The sequence below is a fragment of the Mastomys coucha genome, unplaced genomic scaffold (assembly GCF_008632895.1).
Source record: "Mastomys coucha isolate ucsf_1 unplaced genomic scaffold, UCSF_Mcou_1 pScaffold3, whole genome shotgun sequence".
NCBI classification, from domain to species: Eukaryota; Metazoa; Chordata; class Mammalia; order Rodentia; family Muridae; genus Mastomys; species Mastomys coucha.
Window position 1 is genome coordinate 18,386,602 of NW_022196909.1, and position 17,873 is coordinate 18,404,474.

The 17,873-nt window shown below is 36.8% G+C and overlaps 1 protein-coding gene across 8 annotated transcripts in view; it reads left to right on the plus strand.

Annotated features, from left to right (window-relative positions):
* Positions 1-14,283, plus strand: part of Cep85l (centrosomal protein 85 like) — a 189,933-nt gene extending 175,650 nt beyond the window's left edge. For 6 of the 8 annotated variants that reach the window (XM_031348111.1, XM_031348108.1, XM_031348112.1 and 3 more), the window contains 5 exons: positions 3,388-3,505; positions 3,948-3,998; positions 8,098-8,232; positions 10,727-10,958; positions 14,080-14,283. In XM_031348111.1, the coding sequence (XP_031203971.1) occupies positions 3,388-3,505; positions 3,948-3,998; positions 8,098-8,232; positions 10,727-10,958; positions 14,080-14,243 (700 nt within the window). In that variant the 3' untranslated portion in view covers positions 14,244-14,283. The remainder of the gene's footprint in view (positions 1-3,387; positions 3,506-3,947; positions 3,999-8,097; positions 8,233-10,726; positions 10,959-14,079) is intronic. The other 2 variants (XM_031348109.1, XM_031348113.1) reach the window with 1 other exon arrangement.
* The last annotated feature ends 3,590 nt before the right edge of the window (positions 14,284-17,873 follow it).

Below are 17,873 nucleotides of genomic sequence, written 5' to 3' on the forward strand. Positions count from 1 at the left end.
TTTTGGAGAAGGTACCATGAGGTGCTGAGAAGAAGGTATATCCTTTTGTTTTAGGATAAAATGTTCTAAAGATATCTGTTAAGTCCATTTGTTTCATAGCTTCTGTTAGTTTCACTGTGTCTCTGTTTAGTTTCTGTTTTCATGATCTGTCCATTGCAGAGAGTGGGGCGTTGAACTCTCCCACTATTATGGTGTGTAGTGCAATGTGTGCTTTGAGCTTTAGTAAAGTTTCTTTTATGAATATGGACACCTCACATTTGGAGCATAGAGGCTCAGAATTGATAGTTCATCTTGGTAGATTTTACCTTTAATGAGTATGAAGTGTTCCTTGTCTTTTTTGATCACTTTAGGTTGAAAGCCGATTTTATTCAATATTAGGGGATATTGAATAAAATTGGAGAATGGCTACTCCAGCTTGGTTCCTGGGACCATTTGCTTGGAAAATTGTTTTCCAGCTTTTTACTCTGAGGTAGTGTCTATATTTGTCACTGAGGTGGGTTTCCTGTATGCACCAAAATGTTTGATCTTGTTTTCATAACCAGTCTGTTGGCCTATGTTTTCTTATTGGGGAATTGAGTCCATTGATGTTAAAAGATATTAGGAAACAGTAATTGTTGCTTCCTGTTATTTTTTGTTGGTAGAGTTGGAATTCTGTTCATGTGGCTATCTTTTTTTAAGTTTTGTTGAAAGATTACTTTCTTGCTTTTTCTAGGGTGTATTTACCCTCCTTGTGTTGGAGTTTTCCATATATTATCCTTTGAAGGACTGGATTTGTAGAAATATATTGTGTAAATTTGGTTTTGTCATGGAATACCTTGGTTTTTCCACCTATGGTAATTGAGAGTTCTGCTGGGTATAGTAAGTAGCCTGGGCTGGCATTTGTATTCTCTTAGGGTCTGTATAACATCTGCCCAAGATCTTCTGGCTTTCATAGTCTCTGGTGAGAAGTCTGGTGTAATTCTGATAGGTCTGCCTTTATATGTTACTTGATCTTTTTCTCCTCACTGCTTTTAAAATTCTTTCTTTGTTTTATACACTTGGTGTTTTGATTATTATCAAACACCAAATGCACAAATTTGAATTTGTAAGTTTTCTTGAAATTTTTCTCTCTAGTGACTAAGGTAGGACCAGTCAGGAGCGCACAGGTCATAGGAGCAACAGGAGAAATTTCCTTTCTGGTCTGAACTATTCAGAGTTCTGTAGGCTTCTTGTAAGTTCATGGGCATCTCTTTCTTTAGGTTAGGGTAATTTTCTTGTATAATTTTGTTGAAGATATTTACTGGCCCATTACCTTTGGGAGTCTTCACTCTCTTCTATACTTATTATCCATAGGTTTGATCTTCTCATTGTGTCCTGGATTTCCTGGATGTTTTGGGTTAGGAGCTTTTTGCATTTTGCATTTTCTTTGATTGTTGTGTTAATGTTTTCTATGGTACCTTCTGCCTCTGAGAGTCTCTCTTCTATCTATTGTATTCTGTTGATAATGCTTGCATCTAGGACTCCTGACTTCTTTCCTAGGTTTTCTATCTCCAGAGTTGTCTCCCTTTGTGATTTCTTTATTGTTTCTACTTCCATTTTTAGATCCTAGATGGTTTTGTTCATTTCCTTCACCTGTTTGATTGTGCTTTCCTGTAATTCTTTAAGGGACTTTTCTGTTTCCTCTTTAAGGGCTTCTATCTGTTTACCTTTGTTCTCCTGTATTTCTTTAAGGGAGTTATTTATGTCTTCCTTAAAGTCCTCTATCAGCATCATGAGATATGATTTTATATTTGAATCTTGCTTTTCCCTTGTGAGGGGGTATCCAGGACTTGCTGTGGTAGGAGTACTGGTTTCTGATGATGCCAAATAGTCTTGGTTTCTGTTGATAAGATTCTTGTGTTTGCCTTTCACCATCTGGTAATCTCTGGTGTTAGATGTTCTTGCTGTCTCTGGCTGGAGCTTGTTCCTCCTGAGGGTCTGTAAGCCTGTGTCAGCCCTCCTGGGAGAGCAGCTGTCTCCTGGCAGGACCAGTGCACAGAGGGCTAAGGAACAACCCCACCTCCTGGGTGCAGATGGAGTCAGGAAGGACTCTGTCCCAGCTGCTCTGCTGCTCCTATGGCCTGTGCGCTCCTGACTGGTCCTACCTTAGACAGTCACTGGAGAGAAAAATCTGAAGAAAACTTACTTCTTGACCTTCACTACTTCACATATTTTATCTTTGCTGATAAAAAATAAAAACAGGACATGAGTTCTGTTTGTAGGCGACTGTAACCAAGGAAACTTAGACTGTGGAGCTTCAAACATCATCGAAACCCAGGAAGATAACTGAATGCCATTTGCCCCACTGTTTGCTTTTTCAGATTTGTGTCATTTTCTATGTTCCCTTTTGTAGAACACTGAGCTACATACACTTCATTTGTGAAGATTAGTATAATGTATTCCAGAAAACTTTTCCATTTTAAACTTATCTTGAAGATGACAGATAATATCTGAGAAAATTCCTCTTGCTTTTTTAAAAAAAGTTCATTTTTAACTTTTCAGTATTTATATTGACAATGGCATCACTTAATGTTGGAAGGAAGAAATGGTATTGAAGATTCCTTGGCTCAGATAGTTCCTGTATTTCAAAGGATATTTCAGATATCTACATGGATATGAATTATATCATTACATTTTATATAATGCTTCTAATCTTTTTGCTTTTTAATTAAGAAATTGGTAAATTAAAAAAGGCTTTTCATTAGCAACAGACCAATAATATATATATATATATATATATATATATATATATATTTTTTTTAAAAAAGCTCAAACAAAGCAAATTAAGACAATATTGAGTTTGTTTTTTCTCAGCAGGCTACTCCTGGGCATGGGGCATGCCCTTAAGTGTCTGATATACCCAGTTGGAGGAGACTGATTTAATTTTAATATCAGAAGTGCTTCCTTTTGTTGCATCCTTTGTTATAACAGCATGACAAACTTAAGTATGATAAGTTAGTATGGTGGAGCCACATTCTTATTAGTGAAGGGACAATAATTCTGCTTGTTTAGCAACAACAGTCCCTACAACCAGACTTAGCCATACCCAGAGTAAAGGCAAGGATCTTAATCTCCCTATTCTATTCATCTTGGTCAAGAGATACTCTACTGGCACAGTGTTTACTGCTCATCTGTGGAAGAACGGAGGAGCCAGGTTAGAACACACAGTTGAGATTTGTAAGACTGACAAATCTTCAGTGGGACATAGGGATGCGCTGACTTAGGTTCACCATTTCTAAAACAATGACCAATCTCTGTCTAATTATTGGCTCATCTTATATCTGTAAAATATATTGCTATTTGTATATTTTCTATAAATCTAATTGTTTGATTAAAATTATTCATGAAATTGATTTTTCTAAACAACAGCTTACAACAAAAAGTAGAAAAATGCCTTGAAGATGGAATCCGCCTTCCCATGTTAGATGCCAAACAGCTTCAGAGTGAAAATACTACTCTCAGAGAGCAGAATGCGACAGCCAGTAAGGTCAGTAGACACTGAGAGCAGCCAGCATGTCTGCCATGTGGGGTGGGTGTGTGCATCTTAGGGTTTTCTGTGTGGTTTATAATTTTAGTGATATTTAATAGCTTATAAAATATTTAGCTTGCTTTGATGTGAAAAAGAGATAGCAACTTAATAAATTATAAATTATTTAGCCTTAAAAGCCCATACAACAGGAGATATTTTCCTCTAAGTTATTTAGAATCTGTCTCAAAGGAAAGTGTCATTAAAAACTACGAGAAAATGTTTGCAATTTACTTCTCGGTGATCAAAGTCATTGTACAAGTTAAAGGACATTTAACTAAGAATGCTTCTGTAAAATAAAGACATTTATAACTAAACTCTTAATTCTCTTCAATTTTCTTGAAGTATTGATTCTTTTTTAAAGTAATGGAAATGATTCAGTGTAATTTATTTGTTGTTGTAGATAATAGAGAGCCAGCAGGATGAAATTAACAGAATGATTTTAGAAATTCAGGTAAGGAATATCTTTTACATATTTCAATGTATCTCCATGTTAATTTACTCTCACTGACTGTATCACCTAAAAGTATTAAAGTATATGTCTATATATACTTTATCTTAAAGTTATAAATTATTTAATATTAACCTGAGCAGAATTCACAGTGCAAGTATGAAAATTGTGAAAGAATAAAATTTACTAATAAGAGACAATTCTACTTGGTAACCAGTCCTCCACAGGGATGGTCAGACCTTTCTCTTCTTTGCTGCTCCTTCTCTTTAATTGACTGTAGTCTATCTCAGGTGCTGAGCATACATTTGATTCAGGTTGCCAGAGATCTAATCATATCATTTTTGGCTTTCTTGTGGAGTCCCTATACCTTCCAGGACCCTCAATCCTTCCCCCAAATCTTTCACAAAATTTCCTGAGCTCCATCTAATGTTTGGGGGTGCATCTCTGTGTCTGTTTCAGTCAGTGGCTGGGTGGAGCCTCTCACAGGACAGTTATACTAGGCTCCTTCCTGCAAGCATAACAGAGAATCATTAATAATGTTCTTTTACTACATCAGGTTTTCTTTAGAATTCTGTAGTGTTCTCCCCAGTTTCCCATTGATACTACCTAATATTGAGATCTCTAATATCACTTTGTCTCTGCTTCCCTTACTGCCATTGTATTAGAGTGCCTATAGTGCTCATTATGGGATTACAGAAATAATGTAGTGTCTATTGCTTGTTGAATCCATCTAAGTATGATATCCCCACATTCTGTTTTTATAGTTCATCTCTCTCTGTAACCTAAGTATGCATACTATGCTTGTGCATGCATATATGATGTCTTAGTAAATTTGAGTGCTTGTAGTCTTCCTAAAGTTCCTGTGCCCATCTCTCAAATATGTCCTCATCTGTGAAGATTCTACAGAGCATTATTTAACAGTGTAGGGAACTATACTCCCCAGCATTTAAGTAGAATTGGTAGCACTCCTTTTAGTCTCTCTCCTAATGACACTGTTATTCTTTCTGTATCACTATGATGGCATCTTATATGCTTCTATCTCTACATTTTACTGAGTTTCTTGAGGATGGTACCTCATCTGGGGGATTAGAATGTCCCCAAACTCTGGACACATAAAGCACACTCTAAAAATTTGGAAGTTAATAGGTCTTTAATTGTTTTGTTCATTTGCTAGATCCTTAGCTATGCCAGCCCCTATCTATATGATGGACACAGTCTCAAGTCAGTCTAATGGTGTGGGTGGAAAACTGGAAAGTAAACATCAAGTTGTATTATTTGTTCTATTGGAAAAGTACTAATTTAAAACATAAATGATAGAGGACAGTGACTCTTCACGTGAAAGAGTGGTCTTGACATTGTTGTAAAGGAGGTAAAATTTGAGCAGAGGTTTTAACAAAGATGACCAGAGGGAAGTGTGTGTGCACATGTACTTGTGTATGTTCATGTAATACTAGTAGTTTTTCTTTCAAATGACTTCTTTCCATCTTGGTTTACAGTTAAAGTCACTCTTTGCCATAAAAAATGCTCATAATAAATCCCAATGGGCTATGAGTAGACTCTTAAGACTGTTAAGTCTGGGATGTAAGAAAGATTCTGATATTTAAAACCCAATTCAATGCTTTAGTATTATTAACCCTTGACATATGTTTGTGCTGATGTAGCACAAACATATTGGTATTCTACATTTCACAATAGCCAAATATTTATTTTAACTAATGGGTCATTCAGTTATACATAGTAGGGAGCCACTCACTATTTGAAGCAAATACATTTTTAAAATAATAAGATTTCAAAAATAAAACTTCTTTGTGAAATAACATATTTCTATATTATATAATAATATATTTATTATTCTTTTTTGGGGAGTTGTTTGTTTGTTTTTTTTTTTTTTTTTTTTTTTTTTTTGAGACAAAGTTTCTCTCTATAGCCCTGGCTGTCCTAGAACTCACTCTGTAGACCAGCTGGCCTCGAACTCAGAAATCCGCCTGCCTCTACCTTCTAAGTGCTGGGATTAAAGGCGTGTGCCACCATTGCCAGGCCTATTCATTCTTGATAGAACAAATTAGCTGAAATGTCTATCAAATTTTCTAGGTTGTCTGCATAGAAAAATAATAATTTGGTATTATGAACTCATACATGAAAAATAAGCATACTGTGCATCTGTATTTATAAACACTGGTAAATATTACAAAATAACCATACTGTGCATCTGCATTTATAAACACTGGTAAATATTACAAAAGCTCTTGTAGACACTAGGTACAATGCCAGAACAGCTATTTTCTGTTCAGTTGGTTGATTGAAAAGGAAATAAACATGAGGTTGGGTACTACGTGAACTGTGCTTGACAATCCAATTTTGTTCTTTAATCTGTTGACACCATAACACAACTAACTCACCTTTAACTCTTATATGCACATGTTTCCATACAGTATAGAGTAAAGTGATTGCTGCTTTAGGGGATGCGCTTTTGTCCAGCAGCTTTAGCACTGTAAGTAGAATATTGCCAGGAAGGAGACAAAAGTGTGTCTGTGAGTCCACTCTCCCAAGGGGTGTCCTGATACCCAGCCAGAGTAACATGTGAGCATGCTATTACTTCTCAAGTCCAGTTTTTCCTTCTTATGACATGATTACCCCATACTTCCAGGTGCTCCAGATAGAGAGGCAACATATTTTGTGACTGTCTTAATTTCAGTCTTACATGGAAACACATTTGTCAGTATGTAGTTGTCAGTCATAGTTAGCATGACTCTTGAGTTGATCAAAGTGCAAAACACTAAGCTTTTAGGGGATTATAGAATTATGAAAATAATCTCATTGGGCTCAGTTTATTGTTAAAATGTGAGCTTTAAAATATTTATGCTAATTTTCTCTATAATTCTAATAAAGCCATATATCAAGAAAATTTCGTTGGAATTCTGGATTATAGATAAATAATCTTGTCAGGCTAGGAAGCATAAATCTTCAAGTAGGTAATAAACCTCCATATATCACTCAGTCAAATGAAGTTACAAAGCAATTACAGTGTCAAAAATATATTCAGAGAGCTTTCCTTTGGGTTTTGTATTGCCTAATGTGATACAGTACATCTGAGGGAATTTAAAACAAATTCCTATAAGAAAATATACTTGTTAAAAGTTTGATTCATTTTTACCTAACTTTTAAGTCATTAGCCTTTCAGCATTTCATCAAATGACATTTAAAAACAATAAGTTCAATATGTGCCCTATAGAAAACAGCTTCACACTGAGACTTGTGTCCGTTTCCATGGCAGTCTCATCACATGCAGACAGTAGCTGTGGTCACACTCACGGTGGATGTGAATTTGGCTGTTTGGCTAGTCAGTGTAATAAGCATTTTTAGTTAAGAATAAATAAAGACTTACAGAAAAAATGACTTATTTTTTCCCAGGTCATAAGCTTATTGATTTCATAATCTAACTACAAGGGGAGGGTTGCCTTACTAAGTATGGAGTTTATAGAGGTTCTTCCTGGAGTGTAGAGTAAAAACCAGGAGTCAGCTGGAGTGACTCAGGAATTCCTAAGGCATCCGTCCTCTGTGCTGCTTTGTCACATGCAGGACTTGTTTGTTTGTTTGTTTGTCTTATAGAACTAGCTCATTGACTTGAGATGATATTTTATAACAGAATAAGGAGATGAACCTTCAGAGTTTCCTCTGGCCTGAGTTCAGGTCACATTCACTGCTCAGGACAGTGTACACAGAAAGCAGAGCTTAGCTATTAATGATGAAAAGCCATAAAAACGTAACAAAGTATCGCTTTATTATCAACATACTCCAAACGTATAAAAGACCAATTAATAAAATAAAAATTATAGCACAGCACTAGATAGAACCTCAATTTGATATGTTTTGCACACATTAAAATCTTGTTGATGTTGCTTCTCTGTTCTTTGGATCTAATGCAGTGGCAATTTCATCACAGAAGGGACTAGGGAGGGACTAGGGAGGTGAAGAAGGGACTAGGGAGGTGAAGAAGGGACTAGGGAGGTGAAGAGATCTTAAGTACTGAGAATGTGCTAGAAGAATGTGCCTTTTATGTGTGAACGCACTTGCTTTACGATTTGCTGCTGTTGTTTTTTAGTCTATGCAAGGGAGACTGTGTAAAGAGAAGTTGACTGCACGGAGCACTGTGGAAGAGCTAGGAAGGAAAGAAGGAAGCCTCCAGAGGTTGACAGAAGCACTGCTTGAAGTGAGTAGCCGCTCCAACTGCCCAAAGGTGACTCTCCGCTCTTTAAAGTCAGTGCTTACTTTGTACATTAGGTAAAGAAAATGTTCAAATTGGAGGCTTGACTTTGATGTGCTGATTACTTAAATTTATTAAAATTCATTAAGGTCCACAAGAAAATTACAACAAAAAGACAAGCCTTTATTTTTCTTGTGCTTCTTCCCTGTACATTAGAATTCGATTTTCATGACTTAACTAGGTAAAGTCAAATGTACACATTCACAGAGTCCTTAAGTGAGCAAATAAAGCTCACTTTACAGAACAGAATCAAAGTCCTCTGAAGGTCCTCGGGGGATTTTGGTACTGCTGCAGGTCACCCCTTCTCCTGAGTATGAGCTGAAGTACTTGACCCATATCTAGAACATGTAATATATGGCACCTGTTTAGACAAAGTATGCAGGTGAGTGTCCTAAAGTGAGGGTGTTTCCTTACATAACCACAATATGATTATCATGCTCAATAAAAATAATGATTCCTTGATATTTGCTAATCTGTATTCATCTTTCCCTGCATCGGGGACTTTTGCAGAGCTATGGAGAATATCCTGACTTTGAGGGTACACACTGCTTGCCATTGTTTGGCTGTAAAAACTCAAGGGCGTGGTCTTCTCCTGTTACTCTCATTTAAGGAAACTAGAAGCTAATTAGTCTTGTAGACCTGTAGATTGTCCCACATCTAGATTTGTCTACTAATGGTAACATTAATGGTACATTTATGGTACTATTACAGGCTTCCTTAATGGTAGGTACCATTTGTCCTTTACCCTCTTTCGGTTTCTAGTAAGCTAATTATTAGAGCTACAAGCTACATGAAATTCATGTCAGCTGTTTTTGCTATGTATACTTTGTATTGCTGACATATTATACAATAGTTTACTATTCTGCTCTAAATGGCATAAAAAGACTAAGCTCTTTAGGCTAAAGTGGTGACAGCGTGGCCTTTCTACTGTCTAAGGCTAGGTATTGCCAGCGGCAGGCAGTCTGTGGGGCTGGGTGCACATGCAGTTGCCAGCCTCTGTTTCCTTGATGGGCTTAGCTTCTACCAAAGTTCACTGCCTAGCTAAGTAGGTAATGTAAGCACGTTAGTTTTTCTCATTTACTTCATTCCATTTACCTTTATTATCTAGCATTCTTTTTTCACCTCAGTCTATTTGGTTGTTCTTAAATACAGCTCCAGTTGGAAACACTGTTAAGCTCACTTCTCAGCAGTGTACTTCAGGTTGAGGAGGGAAAAGGACCTTGGAGATGAGGATAGCTTTTATGAGCATAGCACGTCGTGCTGTCTGGTGCTGCCCCACTCCAGTGGGCTCTCAGACCGTGCCGTGTCTTTCTCTCCGGGTCAGAGTCATATTTCTTTGTGTATTAAATTGTAAAATCTAATTCCTGTGAATATCATAACATACATACTTTTAAAAATGAAAGAAATGGTTCCAATTATACCCAGTGGAGTCTCTGGCTTGTATTAACCACATTTCAGGTCATTAATCCCATGCCCAGAAATAAATAGTTGACCAACACAAAACAAACTTAATTTTCTTTTTGTAGACTTTTTGTCTCATTTTGGATTATTTGAGCATTTTTTCTTTTTTCTTTTTTCTTTCTTTTTTTGTCTTACTGGTCTTCGCTTGTATATTTTGGTTTCTGATTTCTGGGAAGGTATTTGCTTTATTTTGTTTTGGGTTATGTTTCTTGTATTTTGCTTATTTGATTTTTGTTTTTTTCTGTGGGTTTTTTTTAATTAGATATTTTCTTTATTTACATGTCACACAATATCTCCTTTCCCAGTTTCCCCTCCAAAAAAAGGAAAAAAAGTAAAATAAAAATAAAAATAAAAAAACAAAAACAAACCCCTGTTCCCTCCCCTCTCCCCCTGCTCACTGCCCCACCCTCTCCTGCTTACTGGCCCTGGCATTCCCCAACACTGGGGCATAGAATCTTCACATTTTCCTGTGTTTTTTAAAGAGAAAGAGAAAAGGCGGGTATCAAGGTGGGTAGGTAGGGAGGGAAGGTGGAGAGGATGTAGGAGAAGCTAGAGAGGCGAAAAGTGATTAGAATATACTGTATGAAAAAGATTTTTTTTCCATAAAAAGAGAAAAAAATATGGTTCCAGTATAAGTAAGTAACTTCAGCTACTTAACATCACGGACTAAGGTTTAAAGTGAAAGTGTCCTTGTACTTTTCATTCCAAATGCGCATGGCATTGTGGGGAGTGCACACATTGGCTGTCACTTGTGAGGCTGTCTGCGTGTGATCACTCCCTCTGTTTCCTGTGGGCATCTGATGGCACAGAGGGGTCAGCCTGTAAATACAGCTCAATGTTCTTTCCCCCTGTTGAATGTGTGCAGTTGAATTTGGTTAAAGTAAAAATACTGTCATGTTTGATAATAGACTTGTTTGTAGACTTCAGGAAAAATATTAAGCTGTATGACTTATTAATACCCTTTCTCTGTTCTAACAACTGGCTTTGTTTTCTTTATCCACTGTAGAACCAAAGACAGATGGGAGAGACATACTCTTTATTGGATCAGGGCCATGAAGCAGAGCAGTCTAGGACACAGACCATTCATTCTAAGTGGCCTCTCTTTGATTTGACTATGATTGATCAGCTGTTCAAGGAAATGTCATATTGTTTGTTTGACTTGAAAGCATTGTGTAGTATTCTTAATCAACGAGCTCAGGGCAAGGAGCCTAACCTCTCATTGTTACTGGGGATCCGATGTAAGTGGCTGATGACTTGTCTCTACTCTGCCTTTTCAATGTTTGATATTATGCCTTCTTGTCCTTTTTCCTGTCCTGACTCAGTTGGTTTTAGGTTTACCCCTTACTGTCTCATTATGTAAAGTTACAGAAACCAGCAGGAACATAGCTGTAGAATGCACTGACATGCTTTCAAAACTGAGTCTGTGAAATCACTAGTTAGCAGTGATCTCCCACTGACTCTGCTAAAAGTGACAATTCCTTCTGTTATTTTTATATGGCATTTACACAGATGAGTGGCCAGCCATGTATCAACTGTTAGAATATTTATAAGATAATACTGACTACTTTTGTAAGCATTGTGTGTCCTATGACTGAATGTGGGTGCCAGTCACTTTGTGTGAGCTTGATTCTCTCGTACAGATGTGCTGCCTTTTTTCCTATAAGTTCTTTAACACCTTAAAGCATGTCATTTGTTAAATGAAAAATATATTTGTATTAAGGTGGGCCAGCAGAAATTTACCTTTACTTTCTAGGTTTGTACACATGTTTAAGTGTATGCTTGTAAAAACTCTGGTCAGTATTAGTCAACGAACAGCAGACACTCTCAGTGGTCTGGGTGCTATGGTAAGTACTATCAGTGCAGATAATTAAACACTAACTGAATTGCTAGATCATTGCAATAAGTGCTGGAATTGAGATGTGCTCAAAGAACAGTGGTAGCGTGTAGAATAAGAATGCCTAAGACTACGTGAGAAGGGCTGCTAAGGCTTCATGGAGTAGCTGGTGTTTGACTGGGTCTTAGAGGCTTCCCAGATGAAAACTGACACTTTGATTAGAATAGATCTCTTAGAGTAAGAAGTTCACACACAAAAGACTTCAGTTATTTTACAATCTGCATTTCAGCACAGCATTTACTAACCTGCACATTAATATAATAGAGCTATGCAAATATGAATACAGTGGAGATTCAAGACTCTTACACTTTTCCTCCCAGTATGTACTCAGTTCAGGCGTTCAGGTTCAAACTCTGCATCCTTACCTTACATTTGTACAATCTGCTACTTTGTCAAGAACTGATGAATTCTTTTGAATTGCTGTCTCATGACTCCTGTTAACTATTGGCAGACTACCCCACTTTTCTTAAAATTCCTTGCTTACTTGGCTTTTATGACATCATTCTCAATGTTCTACGTCCACACCTTTGTGACTGCTCATCCACAATATTCTGTGGGCTTTTCTGCAACGGTCTTACTGTGTTTATCTGAGTATGGTGGTACATGCCTTCAACCCTAGCACATGGGATGCAGAGGAAGGAGCATCTCTGTGAGTTCAAGGTCAGCCTGGTCTGCATAGTGAATTACAAGATAGCTAGAGCTACATAATGAGACTCTGTCTCAAAAAAACAATATCATGTTGGGATACACAAGAACTATTAGTCAGTGGATATTTTTATTGGTTCTATCTATCTATTTGGTTCTTATGCTCTCTGAATACTTGTTTTCTTGTTTTTTCATCTCTTTTTATGTTATTATCATACCTTCCATATATATATATGTATATATATATACATATATATATATATCTCATACTCTACCTAAAAGGCATCTTTTGTCTACTGATGAGTCATTCTCTCTCTCTCTCTCCCTCTCCATCTCCCCTTCCCCCTCCACTTGGCATGACTGACATAGACCCCCACTTTTTCCAATTAACCCTGTTCCTCACTATAAGTAGCACCACCATACTCTACTGGCCTCTTCCTCTGTGCCCTGTTCCTAGTTGTGAGCCTTACTCAAGTCAGTGAGAGCTGAGCTTCACTAGTGCTGATGTCTATTCCTGCTGGTTACACCAGGCTTAGCTCAGGCTTCCATACCCTGAACCATAGTGCCTGTCTGTTGCCCATCTTGGTCATCTTCTTTCCCCACCCACTTTTCATGTTTTTGCCAGTGTCTTGTCTAAACCACAAGTTATTTTTCCTATTATAATCCCTGTTATAGAATGGATTCTACCTATCTCTATGGCTTACTTATGACTCTTGCATGTAATTCATGTTTGAGTGTTTAACTGCTGTATACTAAAAGTTTCTCAGACTACTTTCTTGTTTTCTGCTTTCATGCACCACCAATAAATAGTCCACACCATTTCTCCAATTAGGTCTGTAGATCTTGTTCTGCACCAGTGCATCGTGTGGGTAGTAGTGAGTCATATACAACATATGCTGTGCACAGTTGTTTATGAAACTGAAAGGCATTGAGCACACGTCATTGACTTCTCCATCCAGCATCACACCTTGAACATGGCAAATGTTCATTACTGTTTAAAAACAGTTGGCTCAAAGTGAGGGGCACTGGCTTCTCTTCCAGATGTCCCAAGTTCAATTCCCAGAAACTACTTGGTGGCTCACAACTGTCTTTTATGGGATCCAAAGCCCTCTTCTAGTGTGTCTAAAGAGAGTAACAGTGCACTCACATACATAAAACAAACAAACACCCAGTTCTTTGGCTCCTGTGCTAGACAAGTGAAGGTAGAAGTAGTTTGTCTCAGTTTTCTTGCTTTTGTTTTGTTTTTGTTTTTTGTTTTGTTTTGTTAGGACATGCTTATAAGGAGAAGGTAGAGTAGATTAAAAACCAGCTGAGTAGAGCCTCACCCTTGTTGTTCAGACACTGGGCCACTCTCCATAAACTTGGTTTAGTTGTTTGAGATTATAGGGTTCTAATACTCTGGATATATATATTGAAACTAATATCTGCATGCCAGTAAAAAAAAAAAAACCCTTTTATAATGATAAAATTTAAGGCACTTTTTCTTTCTGTGCAAATAATTTTCATTTTGTCAATTGAAACAAATTAAGCACTATGGTGGAGCTTGGGAAGAGATGAGAGTACATTCTTTTACACTTTGGTAACATTGCCACCCACCAAGCATGCCATATTTGTATATGCTATATAAATTGAATACATTTTAACCAACAGAGTATTTGAAGACCTATGGATAAGATCTATTTAATATCAAATAATATGTAATTTGAACTTAGCTTTGCTGGTATCCACTGTATAATATCATGTTCCTATAATGAAGATAAGAATCTTAAAATGTCTATTCAAAAAATATGAGATGTCCTCTCCACCCTTTCTTTACCCAGCAATGAACTGTTCAGCTGAAGAGACTGAAAATGACCACAGCCCAGAAACACTCACTAAGAAGCTCTCGGATGTATGCCAGCTACGGAGGGACATTGATGAACTGAGGACTGCAATATCAGACCGCTATGCTCAGGACATGGGGGACAACTGTGTTACGCAGTGATTGAGTGTTGGTCCACAGCAACAATGATCCATTATGAAATGCTGCTGTGTTGGACTCTTTGTTTCTCTTTAGGATGCGCAAGGGAAAGATGAAGGTCCTTGACATGCACTTCGGCTTTGTTGTTGTTACATATGCTTTCTGAAGGAAGTTTTAAAGACTGATCAAATCAGGCAAACAAATCATGTTACTAAAGTCTGCAAGAAAAAGAACAAAATAGCCTGTATTTTCAAACTACTGATTGTAGGACCAAGCTGTGAACAGGGCCTTCAGATAAGGACTTCCTTTACTCCTATAATTTTGTGTATATACATGTGATTGCTCTTTCATTCTTACTCACTCACTCACTCTGTCTGTCTGTCTGTCTGTCCGTGTGTGCATGCCCATTCATGTGCATTTGCATATGTATGGACTTTATCCACAAAATAATAGGATTTCAAAGTCAAAGCAAAGCTTTGAAAGAAACACACTATTAATTCTTCATCTTGTATAGAAGCATGTTTTACATTTTGGAATTTTTATTGGCAAGTCCATTAGATCCAGTACCAAGGTGGTATTATAATATACAAGGGCAGCAAGCAAAATCATTTGTGTTTTAGAAAGTGACTGTACTGAGAAGTGAGAGAAGTTGCCTTGATGTTGGCACTGAAGATAGACCAGCTATTTTTTCCAGAGTGGTTATAGATTGTCTGAGCAGTGTGAAACTTTAATGTGATGATATTTTCATTGGCATTGTAATTTATATATGAGAAAACCTAAGTAATTGCAATTAATTTCAGCCCTCTCTTACTATTTGCAATTTTTATTTATGATATATAAGTAGAGCCATATATAATTAGTTGAAGTCCTCTGGGGCTTCCAGTGACTATTATAAAAAGAAAGATGACAACATAACTCTGGCACAGTTGCTTTTTATCCACATTTCAGCATTTATATTTGAACAGTGTCATGCCTGAATTAGAGTTAAACTACTTTAAGAGAAAGCATATGAATTAATAGTGGCATAAAACAAAATGTAAATCTCAATGACATTTTAATTTCTTTTATTATATTTATTACATTACACCAGTGTGTCATATGGAGTATGAAATTGCTTAGGTTAGTTCATCTGGAGCACAGGGTACTACTATGAAGCTTAACTTCACTTGAGCAGATACACAGTCATCTACACTTCAGATAAGTATTATCTCATAATATTTTGTTTGTTTAGAAAGACTATGTATTTTACTGCAGCCAGATTTCTTTACAATGTTTTCAACATGGGCAAAGCATCACTCTATAAATAGGTTTGGCTTTGTCTTTCTCTCACTCCCCCCTCCATAACTCCTTCCTTCCTATTTGTTTTAATGCAACCCAATTTTCTTAAGTAGGATCTCAGAGATGAGAGAGTAAAGGATATGGAACCTGCAGGATAGTTCTGCCTACTAAGAATGAACACATATCAGTTTTCTTGCTACGCTTATTCTGGTGTAAAGTTTGCACCTGGAAAAGATTTTTCTTAATCTCAACAGGAAGACTTAGTGGGACAGACCCTTGAGGAGAATGCTCAGGATGACACTCAGTTCAGAATGGACCTGTATTCTGCTGTCCATAGTCACTTGATAGGTATATTTCAATAGATCCTTATACTACATCATAGTGACAGATTTGCCTTCCATGTAGTGTTAAATCCACCCTTCTTCTCTTGGGATCTGGCTACTAATAAATCAGTGTATTGGGGTGATTATGCATTCCAACTACATAACTCAGGTAGGAATTAGCCACTTGAGAATTTGGTTCTTAATGATATGTTCATTGGGTTTTAAGAGTAATACTTTGAGGACAATCAAGAAATTGATTGTTGCAAAAATATATGTCTTGCAGAAAGTACGTTTGCGTAGATGATCCCAAGCTATAAGTGAGATGCTGGCATCTATATGGCTCAAGCGCAGTGCAGCAACTAACATATTTACCTTTTCTTTGGATAGAGTCATCAGTATCCTGTGGTGATTTCAGACTTAAAGCTACCTAAGATTATAGCACTAATGAACAACCATTGCTGATCTGTGTTAGCAGCTTTGTGCATCTCCAGAGTCCTAGCTTTTTAGTTTATGTTTGGAGATTTTATAGTTACTGTTTTTAAAACAAATTTATGGTCCTATATTTTATTATGTGTATATATATATGTATATATATATATATATATGTAGAGTGACACACACATCCTTTTTTTTATGACCACTTGCAATAAATAAAACAATTTTAGTTTTGTCTAGTTTTCTAAAACTTAAAGAATTTAATTCACATATCTTAGAGTAAAATATTTAACCAAGAAATTAACAAAATATTACTGATCCATGTTAATTTCTAAATGGTATAGTTCCATTTAAAAAGGCTTTCAGATAGTCTTGATATATGAATTACAAATGCTGGTCTCCTATTAGAGTCTAGAATTAACGAAGGGCTCTGACACATAATCAGCTTTGGAGGGGCTTCGGAGGAAACTGGGACTGGTTGTGTTTTAGTCAGGGCTTTATTTTTTCAAAAACATCTTTCAATATATACCTTGTTAGAACAGTAATAATACCATATCATATTGAAAGCAACCATTTATCATTAGGTCAAAGAAGATGGCATAGCAATTCTACAGTGTTTTATCCCCATTTTGAAGTAGGGTGTAGGTTGAAGTTACCACAATGACATATGCCTAAAATAAAAAGGAACTTAAATTTTAAAGTAAATCTATCCATAAATTTCCATACTAATGAACTTTTGTTTCAATTATGCTTTTGTGTATCAAGCCTTTAACCTTTTGGGAAATGTTACACAGTGTTTTAGTTTGAGTCTGTTCAAGCTGAGCCGTTCTAACACAGCCACATAGAACACAGGTAAATTAATAGGTGCCACGGGGAAGATGTGGTTACCTATGCAAGTAAAATGAGCAGAGTCAAGGGCAGAATAATACCTTGTCTTTGTATTTCACTAGGCAAAGCATTTAAGAATTTTATTTTTAAGAGCACGGTCCCTTTTAATATTTGGAATAAGATTCATTGTTTAATGTTAACATATCTTAGTAATGATTGTGGGGTTGTAATTTTGAGAAACTGAATTTAACTTTCAGTAGCTTGTTAGAAAAATCCAAGGGCTAGAACATATTGCTAAAATGGATATTGGACAGTTCTAACTTGGAAGCTTGTGTCTAGTACTGTTCTTGTTTCTGACTCGGTAGGGATCTCTGCAAGAATATTTTTGTAAAAGGGACTGTTTCACTAAAGGGTGCTCTTTAAATATCAGTAACAGTTCATTGAGCAGCTGGAGCTAACTAAGCACGTGGGCTGTTGTGCACGATACTGCTGAACTCAAGCATGCCTCTGGCCCTGCTTGCTGAAGTTCTCATCTAGAGTTCTGTCACTGTATATGTAGTTACAGTGATAGGATGTTCTCTGAATGAGCATGCATAGCAGATGACATTTGGAACCACCTTGTGTGCCCCCCCCCTTTGTTTCCATTTCTGACAGTGGTCATAAGCCAAGAGAAATTCTCTATTTGGTATAAAGCATAAACCTTTCAACTTCGTCCCCCACCCCCAAACATTGATGGTAATTGCTGTATGAATGTATCATACATTTAATCATGAAAGGGAAGGATTTGAGA